The following is a 16,416-nucleotide window of genomic DNA, read 5'->3' as shown; positions in this document are numbered from 1 at the left end:
GGGAATGAGAAGACTGTGACCAAAATGAGTGACCACAGGAGGTCAGAAAGAGTGCCCCCCCCCCATACATCCCCCTTACTAAGCCAGGGCCTGTTGTCTGTTTTTACTGTCCTTCTGCTTCAGATTTCATCGCAAGTGCAGCATATGCCGTTGTATATATTCGAGCATGTGTGGGCCCCAGCGGGGAGCCTCATCAGGGTACATGCTACATCCTTCTCTGGCCAATGTGCCCTTTCTCATTCCACAGCCACACGGGTTCACAGGAATGTTTACCGAGTGAATAACTTCAGAAAAATGGAAAATAAAAGTTCCAGAACCATCTGGTGTTTCATAGGGGAAAACAGGTACACAGGCACCTTGAATTCAGTGGACGCATTTCAGCATCTCTACATTGGTACATGTGTAAATGTGTGTGCACATGAGTCCCAGGGAGCAGGCGTGTGAACACAGAGATGGAGCTGCTGTGCTGCTGTTACTGTAAACATCCCCTCAGCTGTCAGGTGGTGGGACATGCCAGGTCAGTGAAGGCAGGAGTGCCTGTGCCCAGAGGCAGACATGGCAGGAGGGGTGCGAGCGCTGTCTTTGAAGGTCATGCTCTTGTCTCTGAAGGTCACGCTCTTACCGTAACCTGAACGATGAGCCATTCTGCCATGATCACAGAAGTGGGAGGCAGCAAGGTGGCCACCCCAGACTATACAGAGAGCTGGCTTCCCTGGCTGGAAGCAGTGACAAGTTAAGGATTTGTATTTGGAGGACAAGAGAAACTCAGAAAGTACATAAAAGCCCAAAGCAGACTGGGTCCCCATAACCTCACCATGCAGAGATAACCATTGTAACCATGGGACATCTGTCCTTCCAACCCTGTTTGTGTGGATGTGTACACACTTTCTAAAAAGACACGTCTGCTTTGTCATACCACCTTTGGGCAGGTTACTTTACTTCTCTAGGCCTCTGTTTTCCCATTTGTACAATTAGGATGTTCATTTATTTTATTTAAAAGAAGCACTTTATCATATTCGGAATGGAAACACTGAAGGTCAGTTATTTCTAGAATATCTTAAAGACTTCACATTGGTAAGATCCAGTGTGGGGTGGTTTGTTTTTATCCTAACAAAATGATTCTATGGTTTTACAAAAAATACTGAGCCAGAATATGAAAAATTTGAAAAAGAGTAAAATAAAAGGAGGCATGCCCTATCAGATAATAAAATCTGATATTACAGTAGAAGTCCTCTCAGTGCCTAAATAGTTGGTGGTTTAAACAAAATATGTGGCTAAGACAAGTCTTAAAATGCTATGTGTGGACCTGAAACCTCTTATAATTTGAAACAAGAATATGTGCTGTTCACCTGTCTTTTGCCACGTGTACAAGGCCGTTCCTTTGGCCTCAGTCATCCCGTGGCCTTCCTCGTGAGCCACACCCGGCGTGCAGAACCCCCATGCCCAGTCTGGATTTCTGAAAAGTGAGCTGAGCACGAAGCACCCCAGTAGCAGAATGCTGGGTTTACGTTGTATTATTTCAAGGCCTGTGCAGTGATATCTCCCTTCTCTAGTTGCACTACAGTTTTTTTAAGCATTTGGCCTTTTATCCGATCTCTCCAAAGCATTCAGCTTCATTTTCACAGAAACAATAATTCTCTTACTCAAATTTTGTTCACATAAATTTTAATTAAATACATAATTGCAATAAGTTTAGCTGGGAAAAGTTTTTTAAGAGAAAAATACTACTTCTAAAAGCAAAAAGGCCCAGCCTTCTAAACAGGAGCCTGCTCTTCCCTGGTATGTGCTGTGGCCCTGGCTCACCCAGCAAGGTGAGCTTGGCCTTGTGCTCAGGACGAGATGGTGTGAGCACAGCAATCAGGAAGCTCTGCCAGGGAAGGAACGAGTGAGCACCCTGGAGGCAGACCCAAGTGAAAACAAGTACTTCGAAGAGGAAGCAGCAAACTGACAAGGAAGGGGTGTCTTACAGAAGGAGGCATCAGGAAAAGCTATTTGGAAAACATCACATTAGAGCTTCGCTTTTGTCCAACAGCAAAATCACTTCCAGATGTAGATGCCAGTTGAGGAAATTCTTGGGAAAGTGAGGATAGTTCAGCAGGATGAAGAATCATCTATTTTAAACTAACAGACTTTATAATATATTCAACTAATGGAAAAAATAAAACCATTGAGAAAGCAGAACGAAAATGTCTTTAATGTATAAACAGCTTTTATAATCAAATGGCAGTGGGGAGGGGAGGATGAACTCCAGTATGAATAATTCACATAGGTAAAAATGGCCATACATTTTTTAAAGGTTTACCCTCCCTACCCACTCAAATGGTGTCATATCTTGTGACTTTAGAGCCCAACCTCCATAGAAGATGCAATTCCAAGGCTTCATTTAAACCCAACTGCACAAGTGTGTTAGGAATATGAGGCTCCGTGTTATAGCAGCAAGGGCTACACTCACAGACACACAAGAACACTCTGCAATTACATGTCTCAGGATAGAATTGAGAATCCCAGGCTGATGAAACATTATTTCATATATACAAGTTTGGGTATGTTAAGAGTAGAGAATAAATAAAAGAAATGCAGGCGAAGTCTACGTGAAATGCCATTTTTAGGCTGTCACTTAAGCAGAGAAGGAGAAGGTTGACAGGCAGTCATGCATTATCAGTGGGAGTGCAGATTTGTACAACTGATGTGGAGGGCATACTGGCAGAATATACCAGAACTTAAAATGCACCTGCTTTTGACCCAGATTTCAGCCTGAATCCACAAATATGTGTGAAAAGTATGGCTACAAGAATGTCATTGTAAGTAAGGTTTTTAGTAGTCACAAAGGACCAAGATGGCCTCTTGTCCTCAGAAGAGGATGTGTGGAACCAGGACCGGGCACACTCCAGTGGGCTGCTGGGATGCTGGCCAGGCGTGAGGAAACTGGCAGGGTGCAGAAGAGGAGGGCCAATGTGAAGCTGGCTGTGTCCAAGTTAGAAGTGGAGGGAAACATCTGTACCTAGGCTTCTGTGTCAGTGTCTAAAAGGACAGGGACGAAACTTACACCCTTGGTCAGCTCAGAGAGGAGGAGCTGCAAGAATCAGGTTGGACTTGAGGGGAGTGCCTGAATTCACCTGCCCGTTTGTGCTGCTCATGTTTTTTACAATGGCTTATTACCTTCTCAGAAACCATGCAGACTTATGTGATGTTTATTTTGAGACTAAACTAGTGTACTGAATTAATTCTTTACCAGTCTGTGATTTTAACTTGCAGTTTCAAGAATGTTTCATCAGCTTAGTGTATTTCGTTTAGGCTGCAGCAGCCCCTGTAACACCATTTTTCCTCACAAAGATTTGCAGTACCTGGCACTGCTATGACTCATTGGGGGTGGCTGGAGTCACTGAGGTTTTCCATCTCCATTTATATTACTTGTATTAATAATCACCACAGGATATACTCAGTCCATCCTTATTTGCTTTCTACTGACAGATTTTCCTAGATTTTGGCAGCCTAGGAAGAAGCATCTATTTTTATTTTTAAAGATTTTTTTTTTCTAGGGGCCGGCCCTGTGGCGCACTGCTACAGTGCGCCGCTTGGGAGTGCGGCGATGCTCCCGCCGAGGGTTCGGATCCCACATACAGACCGGCCGCTCACTGGCTGAGCGAGGTGCGGGCGCAACACAGAGGGTTGCGATCCCGTTGCCGGTCACGAAAAAAGACAAAAAAAGGAAGAAAAAAAAAAAGATTTTTTTCTAGAAGTTCTTTAAATATAGATGTGTAAAACTACAATATTTTTCATTTATCAGCCTGACAACTGTTTTTCATGCTCTTTGTTTTTTGTTATTACTTAGTTGCCTTCTGCTATTCAGCTTTCCTTACAGAAGAGGATAATAAAATTATGCAGGAGGCAATTCTGAAATACTGTCCACTATTATAGCCTATGGGTTTTTTTAAATGCCAGCTTCCTTAATGTTTTATTCTATAAATAGCTTAAGTGAAGTTAAACCATGTGGCTAGACTAGATATTTTCTTCTACCCCAATTTTTTAAACATGCTTTTGCTGTTGTTTATGATGTTTTCTTTTTTTCTACAAATCATCATCTTGAAGTGCTTTACTTATTTTCCAAACCCTTTTTTAAAAATGGTTTTATTGTAAGTCAAGAAAGGTAAAAGGAAGAAAGAAAAAAAATTACCCAAGATTCCACCATCCAGAAATAGCATTACTAATATTAGTGAACCTCACTGACACAGTGGGAAAGACTGAGGTAGTCATGGTAAATACCAAGGAAAAGAAAGAAGCTCATATCTGTGGAGTACAAAGATCATCTTCAGGCAGAGACGCGGATTAAACATTGGTTGTGTCTGTAGAAATACTTATGTTAAAACAGAAATAAACTTTATTTTACTTGAATTTAACAGAAGAACCTATGATCTAAAATCAAGGTGAAGTAATTGCTCAACTTCAGATATAAGTTTCTTCCATACCTCAAGAATTCAGTTCTGAAAGAACTATTTACTGGGTTAAGAAAAAAAGATTAGGAGAACATTGAGAAATTGTGATTGTAGATTTTTTTTAAAGCTGTATGTTTTTTATCTTCACCATTATTTTGAAACTAGAGGAAATTAGTCCTCATAAAATACTCTCACTCCTCCCCTAATTCCTGATTTTTGTTAGAAGCATTATTTTTATGAGTCTATAAAGAATATTTATGTTCTGTTCTGTAACTATAATTCCCTAGTTGCTTAGTCTTAGCTCTGTGGTTGAGTGGATTAGTTTTTCCACCACAGCTTCTCCATTTGAGTTCATTTGATTCATCTCTTGGCCGTTTTTGTTTTGTTTTGTTTAGGCAACTGGCCGATACAGGGATTGGACTCTGGACCTCGGTGTTATCAGCACCGTGCTCTAACCAGCTGAGCTAACTGGCCAGTCAGTTTCTTTATTTTGGATCATCATTTTATTCTGAGTCTGTCATTTTCCCTTTCTTGCTTTAGTCTGTGTTTCTCTTCGGCATTCAGCATGATTTTGCCCATCTTCTGTGTTGGGGACTTGATTTTTTTTTTTTAACCCTGTCTATTGTATTTCTTACAGCTTACATTTTTTTTTTCCTTTTTGTCTTTTTTCGTGACCGGCAATGGATCGCAACCCTCAGTGTCGTGCCCGTACCGGACCGGGACCGGCAACAGGATCGCAGCCCTCGGTGTTGCGCCCGCACCTCGCTCAGCCAGTGAGCGGCCGGTCTGTATGTGGGATCCAACCCCTCGGCGGGAGCGCCGCCACGCTCCCAAGCGGCACACTGTAGCAGTGCGCCACCGGGCCGGCCCTACAGTTTACATTTTATTGGTTCTCTAAAGTGGTATCTGGGTCCTCAGCTTGTTTTCTTTTTTTTTTTTTTTTTCTTTCCTTTTTTGTCTTTTTTACTGACCGGCAACGGGATCGCAGCCCTCAGCGTTGCGCCCGCACCGCACTCAGCCAGTGAGTGGGAACCGGTCTCCACATGGGATCCGAACCCTCAGCGGGAGTGCCGCCGCGCTCCCAAGCGGCGCACTCTCCAGTGTGCCACCGGGCCGGCCCCTCAGCTTGTTTTCTGAGCACTATAGCAAGGAGCTGCAAACTTTCTGTAAAGGTCCAGGTAATAAGTCTTCTTGACTTTGTGGGCCGTGTGGTCTCAGTTGCAGCTGCCCAGCTCTCTCTGTGGCATGAAAGCAGCTACAGCTCGCCCCTAGGCAAGCGTGCATGGTGGGCGCCATTTAGACCTAATCCGTAGACACCAAAATTTGAGTTTCATGTAATTTTTGCATCATGAAATATTATTTTTTTGTTTGTTTTTTTTCCTCAACCGTTTAAAAACACAAAAGCCATTCTGCATTATGGGCTTACAAGACAGGAGCAAGCCCATTTGCTAACCCCTGCTTGGCAGCATTCTTTTTTATCTCATTTGGTTATTTTTCCTTCTCTTTGTGCTTTATTGAATTCCTGTCATCCCAGATTCATCTGTGGCTCAGAAAGCTCAGAGGTGCCTTGGGTCATATTTCCTGCCGTTCGCATGCCACGCTCCTTCCTTCCATTTCTTTTGCTGGAGTGCATTCCCAGAGTCGCATGCCTCTTCATTCCCATACTGCTCCCCTCCTTCCAGCTCCTTTGTCTTCTCTTCCAAGTGTGGCCTTCTGTGAAACCCTAAAAATGTCCCAGAGAGAATTTCCTTCCCTCATCAGGGCCCACATCCTCAAGCCCCCTTCCCTGCACTGCCAGGGTTCCCCACAGGCTGTGGGGCTTCTGCCTGCATTTCTCCATGGTGGGGTTCAGGTCCCACTTTAGCCGCTTGCTGTCTTTACCCAGAACGCTCTAGCAGCTATTTTTATGTAAAAAGTCTCTAAAACCTCAATATGGTATTAAAAATTCAAAACTTTTTACTTGAGGGTCAGTGATGAAGATTTTAAGGTATGTTTGCAGATGCTTTTCTAGAGGAAAATTTCATTTGCCAGAGAGAGCAATGACTTTTAAATACGTTGGGCTAAAATTACAGAGTAACATGTTCATATGTCTAAACCTGAGTCATTTTGGTAGTTTCCCAACTTTACAAATGTAATATTCTTGCAGCACTACAGAAACCATTCAGATTTTCCTATTCCCATTTGGTGATGTCAAAACAAGGTTCCTTTTGTGTGGGGAATTTTTTTAAGATACTGGGTTGTCTGGAGGTTACAGCAAAGCAAATAAAATCCAGTGTGATTGTGGTGGACTACATGTTAAGCTTTTGTTTTCTCAAATATGCTTTGACATGTGCAAGCTCATTAATAGACCGCTGATAGTCATTCTCTGTTGTGCTGGGGTGGTCTCAAGGCTTTATCTAAGTCAGAAATTGTTGAGACACAGTGTATGATGAGCCAAGTAGATCACACAGTGTATGATGAGCTTTTTAAGTGTTGGGGGGGGATAGAAAAGGCAGTAGCTTTTTTTTTACTTAAAAACTGTGGATGTTGCATCTTGAGTTTTTGGTTTGACTTTTTTTTTTTTCCTTGCAATTCAGGATTTTATATTATAGAGCTAGTAGATAACTACCCTGCCTAAAAGAAATGATGGCCAGAAGGGATCTTTTAGGAATTTTGAAAATTACCTGAGTCCAGGAGGTGAGGCCAGATGTCTTGAGAATGGAGATAATTGAGTAGAAAAGAGAAACTTAAAAAGAGAGAGAGAGAACTTCTCAGCTGTTTTCTCTCATTCTCATTCTAGAGGACTTTGAAGGCTCCTAACATCCCTTGGGATTGTTAGGCACTTTCCTCACCCTTTAAAATACAGAATTTGGTAATAATAGCAATTATTATTGAATTGTGTTGTTGGTGCCTAATATCTAAACTCATATAATTTTGACGCCTCCTGTGGTACAGGTCTTAAATGTGAAGAAAGCATAGCTAACAGCAGGCAGAATAAAATTCTTAAATCAAGCAGGCTGCTATAGTCTGAAGGGCCCAAAAATTAATACCTGTTTCAGGGATCTGAGTCTTCAGATGATAATAAAACCTTTAGTAAGGTTTATTTTCAGCAAAAAGGGTAGCGTTGTAGAATTTTACATTAAATGGTAGAATTACCATGAAAATAATCCATTCTGATATTGGTCTTCCAGTCAAATAAATCTGTGGGAAGTGGCAGCTCTTGGCAACAGATCAGGCTGTGGACCTTCAGGGTGAGCAGTTCCCAGAACTGTTTGCAATAAAGTCTGCCACTTGTTGGCTTCCTCCTAGAATCTGGCTTGAACGCTAAATAGAAATAAATGGACATAAATTGTGGTTTGGGAAATTTGCTACATATTGCACGTTCAGTGCATAGTATTGCAGATCAGTGTATTTATTGGTTGACCATTGGCCTGCATTGGAGAGTAGGTCCCATGTGAGTCTATCTTCCTCTCGATATAATCCACTTTGCGTCTTGAGAAATCAGTATAAATGTGGACAAGAATGGAAGGGAATACAGGAAAATCAAAATGATTGTGAGATTAAGGACAGATTTTATACTCCTATGACTTTTCCATGCTTTTGGAAATATTTTTGAAATTTTCAAATACCCAAATTGTAAAAGCATTTCAAACTTTTTTTTAGAAAAAATTGACATTTAACAACAAAAACTCCAGTTTGTGGGAGGAAAATAGGTGTTTTGACTTTGGGTTAAATAGAAAATGCCAGGCATGCAGCACTTTGTCCAGGGGGTTGATGAACTGCATGCAGTCCCATGGAAAGCCAAATCTGGCCCACTGCCCATGTCATATGACCGGTGGGGCTAAGAATGGGTTTTACAGACCAACTTTTGCAGTCAGTTAGATGACGGGGAACGCTAGTTAAGTGATATGTTATCCCTGATAAAAGAATTCCATTCTTCTCATTAGTAAACCTATATTAGCAGAAAACTATAGTCTGTCACTTTTATTGTATTTTTAATTTCATCAAAATTTTATGGACATTTGTTTTTTTCTTATTATTTACTCCTTTTTATGTGATAGCCGTACAACTTTAAACTTACAGCAAAGATCTGTTTTGTTAAGAACTCAGTTTTTACCGTATATTATTTGTTTTCGTAGGAAACATTCATACGTCTTGTTGATACAAATCTGTGTCTCCCGCCCTGGGTACTCACTGCCTTCTTGCCATCACCCCTTGGATGTGTCATAGGCATCTTAAATTTAAGGCTCCCAAAGCAGGACTCTAAACCTCCCTGCTCTTCCCCATCTCAGTTATTTGGGCCAAAGCTTCAAGGGTTGCCCATATCTTCTGTGCCTCCCCCCAGGGACAGTCTAGCTGCATGTCCTTTGGGACCTTGTTTAGGACTGTCCTGAATCTGGCACATCTCACCTCTACTCCATGTCTCAGCCACCATCGGTCTGGCCTTGCCTCCTGCTACAACCTCTCAAATTCTTGGTGTTGCCTCCTTACAGCCACGCTTCCTCCAGCAGCCAGCATGATCTTAAAAACTGAATCCCATCTCACGTTGCTACTCAAAATCCTCTAGTGGCTTCGCATCCCATTTAAATCCCAGAGCCCTTCCTGAGGCCATTTGGCTCTGCACAGTCACTTGGAACTCACCTCCCGCTTTCCACCTCTCTCTGCTCTTCCTGTCCCAAAGTCTGCTGGAGGGACGGGGGGGTGGCTCTGACCACAGGACCTTTGCATTGGCTCTTCATTTGCCTTCAGTGCTCTCCCCCTAGTCCTGTCATTGTTCAGGCCAGCCCCTCCCTGGCCACACCGTCTAGAAATTCTTTCCCCAAGTCCCTATTTCGTTGTCTTCATAGCCATCATCAGGACTTGAACTTGCTTGGTTTACTAATTGGTTAACTTACCATTACTCTCACTTGCAGTTTAGAAGCCCTGGGAGGGCAACCCTTGTCTGTTGTGTGTACTGATGGGTTCCCTAGGTCACCTTCAGACACAGGTTCATGTTTAGTAAATATTGACTGGACAGATGAAGGGACAGACAGACCAAAATAATATATTGAAAGGGAGCATGGATAATGTTTTTTCTCTTAACTCTTTTCTCTGAGCTCAAAAATATGATAAACAGGCTGTCATACTCATTGTTGATTATACTTAAGATATTTTAAAATTTTATTTTTATCGTGGTAATACATATTCTTGTATATACCTTAAAGGTCAGATAATAAGTGCTTTTTAATGAAGAGTATTCATCTGACCCAACCCTCCTCACTTCTAAACTCGATTCACAGGCATTTACTTTTAACTGTTTTATCTTTGAATTTTGAGTGATGACCTCCATACCTGTAATACCTTATACCACTCTTTCTAGATTTATCAACTTTAGGTTTTCTCTGTTGTCTTCCTGTCATGATAAACTTAGCTCACCTATGTCCCCACTAGGCCACCTCTTACAGCCTGAAATCTATACATAGTACATGTTTAATTTCTCTTTTGATTCCTTTGTAACATTAATATATTTAAACCTCTATCTTATAATCAAAATTCAAAAGAGAAAAATGCAGAAATAGCTTATTTATCAAGCTTCTGTACCAGTTTGTGTGTGAAATTTTGGACCTATCTTTCATGACCTATGGTCAAGGAGCCCCAGCAGTCAAGGTGCTAGGGGCCATCAGCCAGATAGAACTGTTTTTAATTCCTAGCTTACTATTTGCAGAGCTATTGAATAGCGTGGACTCTTTTTAATGATGCCGGTAGTACATTATTCACTGCACTTGCAGTCTGTGTTTTAGTGACATTTGTAGTTGGATTCCTCTGTCCCCTGCCCCAGTCTGGAATGGCCGTGTTCTTAGCCTGCAGCCCAGTGTTTTCCTGCAGCTTCTCTATATTGCTTTCCTGTGTTGTGTTTTCCTGTATTTTGTTGGTGGTGGCTATGGTTGTTGGTTGGTCTTACAATTGTGACCAGAGACCTGAGGAAATCCGGGGTGAGCCCTGCAGTTATCACAGAGGCCTGCATGGAGTAGGGGGACGGGACAGCAGCGGGACATGAGGTGGGAGAAGCAGACAGTCAAGATCACACAGGAGGGCCTCCCAGATGAGGAACTTGTGTGGCCCTGGTTAAGAGAGGACACCCTGGGAGGTTTCAGTCATGGGAGTGATGTAGCTGTGTGGGCAGGAGCAGAGCCTAGCAGAGTAGTTAGGAGGTGCTAGAGCTGTGGGGCTGGGCTCACAGGGGTGGCTGTGGGGTCCAAGTGAAAACACAGGGCTCAGGCTGACTTAGACTTTGGCCCAACAAACAGGAAGGACGAGCATCATGGCCACATCCTAGGTGGGACTATGGGGGTCGGGGGAAGATCAGGGATTCTGCTTTGGACATGTTCAGTTGAAATATGTATGAGTTGCCCGAGTGGGAGTGTTGAGCAGGCAGTTAATGTACAAGTTCCCCTCAGGGCTGGAGGTATGAATTCTGCAATCATCAAGTGTAAATGGAATTTAAAGCTCTTGAACTTAGAAAAGTCCCAGAAAAGCAGACCAAGAGGCACGGCCATTGATGGGGGCAATCAGAGACCCTGCGCCAGGCTGCAGGCACCCAGAGGGTGGGGAGCTGAGAAGCTGCCTAGTAACACCCGAGCGGCCAAAACACAGCACCATCTTTTTTACGTGTTTTTATTAATAAAATAGGTGTGTCTTTTAAGAATATGCATATTTTTCTCCATATGACCCCATAAAGCTGCTTTCATTCTTAATACAAACGTGTTGCTTATCTTCCCTGCATTGACTCTTCTGAAAGGAGATTGTTCACTGGGTCTCTAATCTCTAAGAACCCCTTCAATGCTGGATTTCATTCTTACAGATTAATTCTGTAAATTAATCTCGCTTATACAAGATTAAGATCACACAGAAATATCAGTAAACTGGCTCTGATTTTTGCAAGAAGCCAGTTGAATAGAGGGGCTCTGGAAATAATTAGGCAGATTTCTCTGACCTTGTGTTATGTAACTCTGTATGTTTCAGAGCACTCACAATACTGGGGAAGAAGTGCTTAAGAATGAGCCTTACGAATTTAAGCAGGTTGATTTTTCCATACTACTATGCTTGCCTTTAGGAACTGTAGGTATCCATTAGAATTTTTCTCTTAGATTTATTTGGAGTAGGCTTTTAGGGTACTCATGATGTTTACTTATTAGAGAAGCATCACATTAGCATTAAACTTACTTTGAAACCCAGTCCCTTCTTAGAAAATTCAATATAAAACCCTGAGAGCAACAACAAACCTAATAAGGTATATTAATTATGTCATGGCAGCCTGCCATTAGAACGAACAGCAGGAACCCCTTGGGATTGTGTGCACTGCCCCCATTCATGACTAGGGATGGGACAGTTTCCATGAAGCTGACATGGCTTCTGACTGCCCAGACCTCTGCTTGTAGATTTTACTTTAGTTCTTACCTTGTTCTGGTATGAGAGTCCAGCAATTTTCAAGCTTTACTGTTTATGAGAATCGCTGCATGGTGCTATATACATGATAACCGGTATCCTGTAGTTAGTGTGCAGTCAGTTTGAAGGGTTTCATGAGCTGCAGGTCTCTTGCCATATGGGGCTCCTGTCCTCAAGGCACCCCATAAATGAGGATAATGTCACCACTAACATGTTTAGAAGTCAGCTGGCATGGACCTACTCACTGAGTGCATATCAAGTGCCTGCTGCATACCAGGAGCTGTACACGCTGCTGAGGTTTTGTAGTCATTGTTTTTTTGGTGTGGAGCCCTTGGGGCAGTAGCTGGGCCTGCAGCCCTCCTGTTGCAGGGAATTGCCACAGGGTTATGTGCACAGGGTCTCACTTGAGCACAGACCAAGGGCCTCCTGGTTCTGCCTGGGGGCTGGAGGCTTCCTGAGAGGTGACTGTAGGTAAACTTAATAGGGGCATCGTGCGCAGAGACACTGAGTGGCTGTGCCCAGGACAGAAACCTGAGGATAACAGAACCAAGGAGCTCTGCCCTGCTGTCAGTGGCAGAGCCAACAGGCAGAAGCGTGTCGAGAGGCACGGCCCTGGGCTGCTCTTGGGTGCCCTATCCCTGCCACACCCCTTCTCTGGACCTTGGTGTCTGTGGGAGAAAGATGATCCGACCTCCTCCCTAAGATGTTCACATCCTGATGTTCTACCAAATGAGAATCTGGGCAAGGCAGCCCGAGAGCAACGTGGAGAAACCCATAAGCTGCTGCTGGGAGCACTGAGAGCACGTGGCACGTGGACATGTCCGCAGCAAATTAGCATTCCCATCTCACAAGCAGTGCACGCTTTGCCTCTCAGGGTCATCATGAGATATATGCAGATTTTCAAATTTAATTAAAATCTGGTTGGAAAGAATCACAAGGTGTGTTGGTGAGAAATCACAGAAGGGCAGGGCGGCAGCAGACCATCTCATGGGAGCTGCAGACGTCCTTTCCACTTGGCTTTCCTGTTCCTGTTGACTCTCCTGTTCTGTGAGAGTTTCCTGGTCTGGATGTGCCCACCTGGGGCCAATTTGAGTGTAGGAACCTCTGCAGTAAAATGTGGGTCCTGCCTGGGATTTGTCTCAAGAGGTGTTTTCAGGTTTAGGGGTTTGTCTTATTTTCATACCCAGAGATGGGCTCCTTTTTCTTTTTGCAAGCTCAGGTGTGCATTTTAAACTTTTCATTACATTTTAGCCATTTTTAGATGTTCGTAGTGGGTAAGTTTTGGGGCTATGTTAGTCTGCCATCTTGCCAGCACTGCCGTTTTTTAACTCTTTGTTTTAATTTAACATGATGGGAGGTTCAGGAAGGTCATATAGACTGATAGTCTGCGTATTAGTGCTTTCAAAGGAACAGTACTCAATTTTGAAAGCAGTTTATTCACTTTTATTCTATTCAAGTGTCATTGCATTTGTATGCAGTTACATAAGGAATGCATTATTTTGCAGCTGTGTAATATATACTATTAGTTGAAACAATTATAATCTGTTTTGTTGGCTTTTATGAATTCAAATGTCTTGTTGTGGCTTCAATTTAAAATGTACTTGGGCTTCTTTTTCAGCAAGAGACTGTCCAGGACAGGATGTGGGGTTTTTGTCCTTCCTGCTTAGATGTGAGGCTTGGGACCCAGCGGTAACCAGTCAGCAGAGGGGTCAGTTCAGTCTGGCTCACCCCACCCTCCCAGAGACACAGAGCACATTGTGGGTGCTCCCTGCAGGAGGCCAGAGCCACTTCCTCCACTTCAGTGGTGGCTTCGCCCAGGGCTGAAAAGGAGGATCGATAGTAGCTTGATTGTTCCAAGAGGAAGTGGTGGGAATGGTAATTCCATTCTTTCAAGGATACTGTTAGATCTTACGGAAGCATGTGCTTATATTTGAATGCCTGATTTTGATAGGAAAAGCCTATGTTTGAGCCATAGTATCAGTTTGTCCATCAGACAAATCTGTGTACTCAGTGCTGTGCTTGCAGAGGTAGTCAGCACAGATCTCTGCCCTTAAAGGAGCCCCTCCTCCCTGCTTACATCCCATGGGCTCATCTCCATTCAGCCTTTCTTCGGAAGTGATATCTGAATGTTTCTGTGTTGAAGTGATGTAGAGAGTATGTTGAGGCCACTGACCTTATTTTGAAAATTTAGAATATTGCCGTTCCTGAGGCCACTTACCTTATCTTGAAATTTTAGAATATTGCTGTTCCTGTGTAACATTGAACTAGGGAATGACAGTTGGGAAGCTGGTATGTGTGTAATTAATAAAAAGTAAGCCATTAGCACCTGCGAATATGCCTGTAGCACATGTGAAGTATATAGTCTTTCCAGCCTTAAGATGGAAAGGGTGTAATCTAGCTGTTACAGAGAAATTTTGAATTGCTATGTCTGTGATAATTTTCACTGCGTAGCGTACGTTACTGGAAACCATAGTTAATGTAAAGTTGTCAGTGTTTGTAAATGTTATTATTTTTAAAGTGAATTAATTGAAAATGAAAATAAAATTCCTTAATTAGAAAAATCTTTTTGTCATCCCCTAGAAAGAATGTAGTCAGAACCATTTGCTTATCTACAACAGGATTAGAAATAAACACCCTTAATTATATCATTGAATCTTCTGTGATTTGTGCTGGTTTGGAACGTTTTTCAAAAAAAAAAAATGGATAAACCTACAGGATTTTTTAATTGTTAAAACAGTGGCTGCTATCCTACAGATATTTGCATATGTGTACAAAATATGTAGGAAGCTATTGTACATCCCTGTTTATAATGGAAAAGTTCAGGAACAACCTCAGCGCCCATCAAGACTTTATAAATAAATTTCAGTACATTTGTGTATTGCAGGGTGGGGTGGGAGGAATGCAGTGGTTGAGAAAAGTAATGCAGTTATATAGATGAGATGGTTTCCAGGACGAATACTTAAATGAACAAGCATTGATGTCACTGTGGGGGAAGAGCCAGCAGTATTCATTCACATGTGTGCTTTTATAAGCGTAGATTATCTTGGCAGGCCACATAAGAAAAGAATAACTAACTAGTTACTTCTAGAGAGGGGACCTTTTCCCAATCTGCACATTCTGAAGTTAGGGAAAACATTAACCTGTCTAGAAAAAGTTAACGCTTGGTGGCCTTGAATGTCCTCATGCCCATTTACCTTTCTTTTTGTCCCTGGGTATGTGTCTTGGCTTCACCCAGTTCTTCTCAATTGCATATCACACAGTCAGCTTTTCTTGGATCAGAGAAATGCAGAAAACAATGTGGTTAAAAATGGACAGAGTGTCCTTTGGTTAGAGCACAGTATTTGTAACACCAAGGTCAAGGGTTTGGATCCCCTATACTAGCCAGCAACCAAAAAAAAATGGACAGAGTGACATTGTATTTAGTAAGGAGTAAGGCATAGACTGTTACAGACTAGCCTGTCATCTGCCACACTCACTCCCCCAAAATGTGTCTCTTAACAGCAACAGTGGCAGCCATGTATTACAGCTATTACATGTTACCAGATGGCACCTACTGTCTGGCACCTCCCCCTCCGGGAATCGACGTGGCCACTTACTACAGCACCCTTCCTGCTGGTGTTACTGTGTCCAGCTCCCCTGGAGCAACGACCACTGCCCCACCACCTCCTGGGACCACGCCACCGCCTCCCCCAACCACAGCCGAATCCAGCAGCGGGGCAACCTCCACCACCACCACCACAAGGTGTGCCTGCCTGCTTGAGTTTGCTGTGCACTGCTCTGCACGAGTCACCTGGTACATCTGTGTTCTCCAGCTGGGGTTTATGAGCTTGACTACATTACATGCAGGGGTCTCCGTTATCTAAGTAGTTATAATCCAGATCCCCAAGTTACACACTTGACAGGAAAACAGAAATTGTCATAATATAAAGATTTTTAGCTGTGAAGTCTAACCACTTTTAAAATTTAATTCTCCTTTAATGTCCCACACCTGCCCCTCAGCTCCAGCATCTCTTCTTGTGCATCGTGTCAGCATCTCAGTTGGGCTACAGTGCCAGGCAGAATCATGGGAGGCAAAACTGTGCTTGTTTGCAAAACATACAGGCTTTCATAAAGTTGGCAAGGGTGATACTGGGGTGCTTCTGAGTCTCTCATAAGCCCTGGGCAGATGGGGTCTGGCAGTTATACCAGTTAACCAGTGGAAAAGAGAGAGCGAGAGGGCACCAGTACCCCTGAGGGTGCTCTCATCATGACGAAGGCAGGATGGGCACTCTGTCCGGGACTGGAATGCCTCAAGTTTTAAAGGGGCTCTTGGAAAACTTAATGAAACACTGTAGGATATTTCTGCAAAAATGCCCCAATTTCTGATCATGCTGACTGAAGTCAAATATGAGATAAAGGATATTGAATCATGCAAGCTGACTTTTTTTTTCAATATAATAAAAAAAATTAACACAACTTAATTCTTGGTCATTGGTAAGAATTAGCTTGTGATTGGAGGGAAATATTAATTAGGAGAAAAAAGTGAACCTGCTTTTATCACTCCAAGTCTCACTTTTCAGTAAAACCCCCGTTTTCATTG

General features: G+C 42.8%; 1 protein-coding gene across 7 annotated transcripts in view; it reads left to right on the top strand.

Annotated features, from left to right (window-relative positions):
• Positions 1 to 16,416, top strand: part of SFSWAP (splicing factor, suppressor of white-apricot family) — an 84,908-nt gene that overhangs the window by 24,022 nt on the left and 44,470 nt on the right. For 5 of the 7 annotated variants that reach the window (XM_008574621.1, XM_008574623.1, XM_008574626.1 and 2 more), the window contains one exon: positions 15,339 to 15,630. In XM_008574621.1, the coding sequence (XP_008572843.1) occupies positions 15,339 to 15,630 (292 nt within the window). The remainder of the gene's footprint in view (positions 1 to 15,338; positions 15,631 to 16,416) is intronic. The other 2 variants (XM_008574624.1, XM_008574622.1) reach the window with 1 other exon arrangement.

The sequence above is a fragment of the Galeopterus variegatus genome, unplaced genomic scaffold, assembly GCF_000696425.1.
Source record: "Galeopterus variegatus unplaced genomic scaffold, G_variegatus-3.0.2 Scaffold1075, whole genome shotgun sequence".
NCBI lineage: Eukaryota > Metazoa > Chordata > Mammalia > Dermoptera > Cynocephalidae > Galeopterus > Galeopterus variegatus.
The sequence above is the reverse complement of the archived record's forward strand: the minus strand, read 5'-3'. Positions and strand labels throughout refer to the sequence as shown.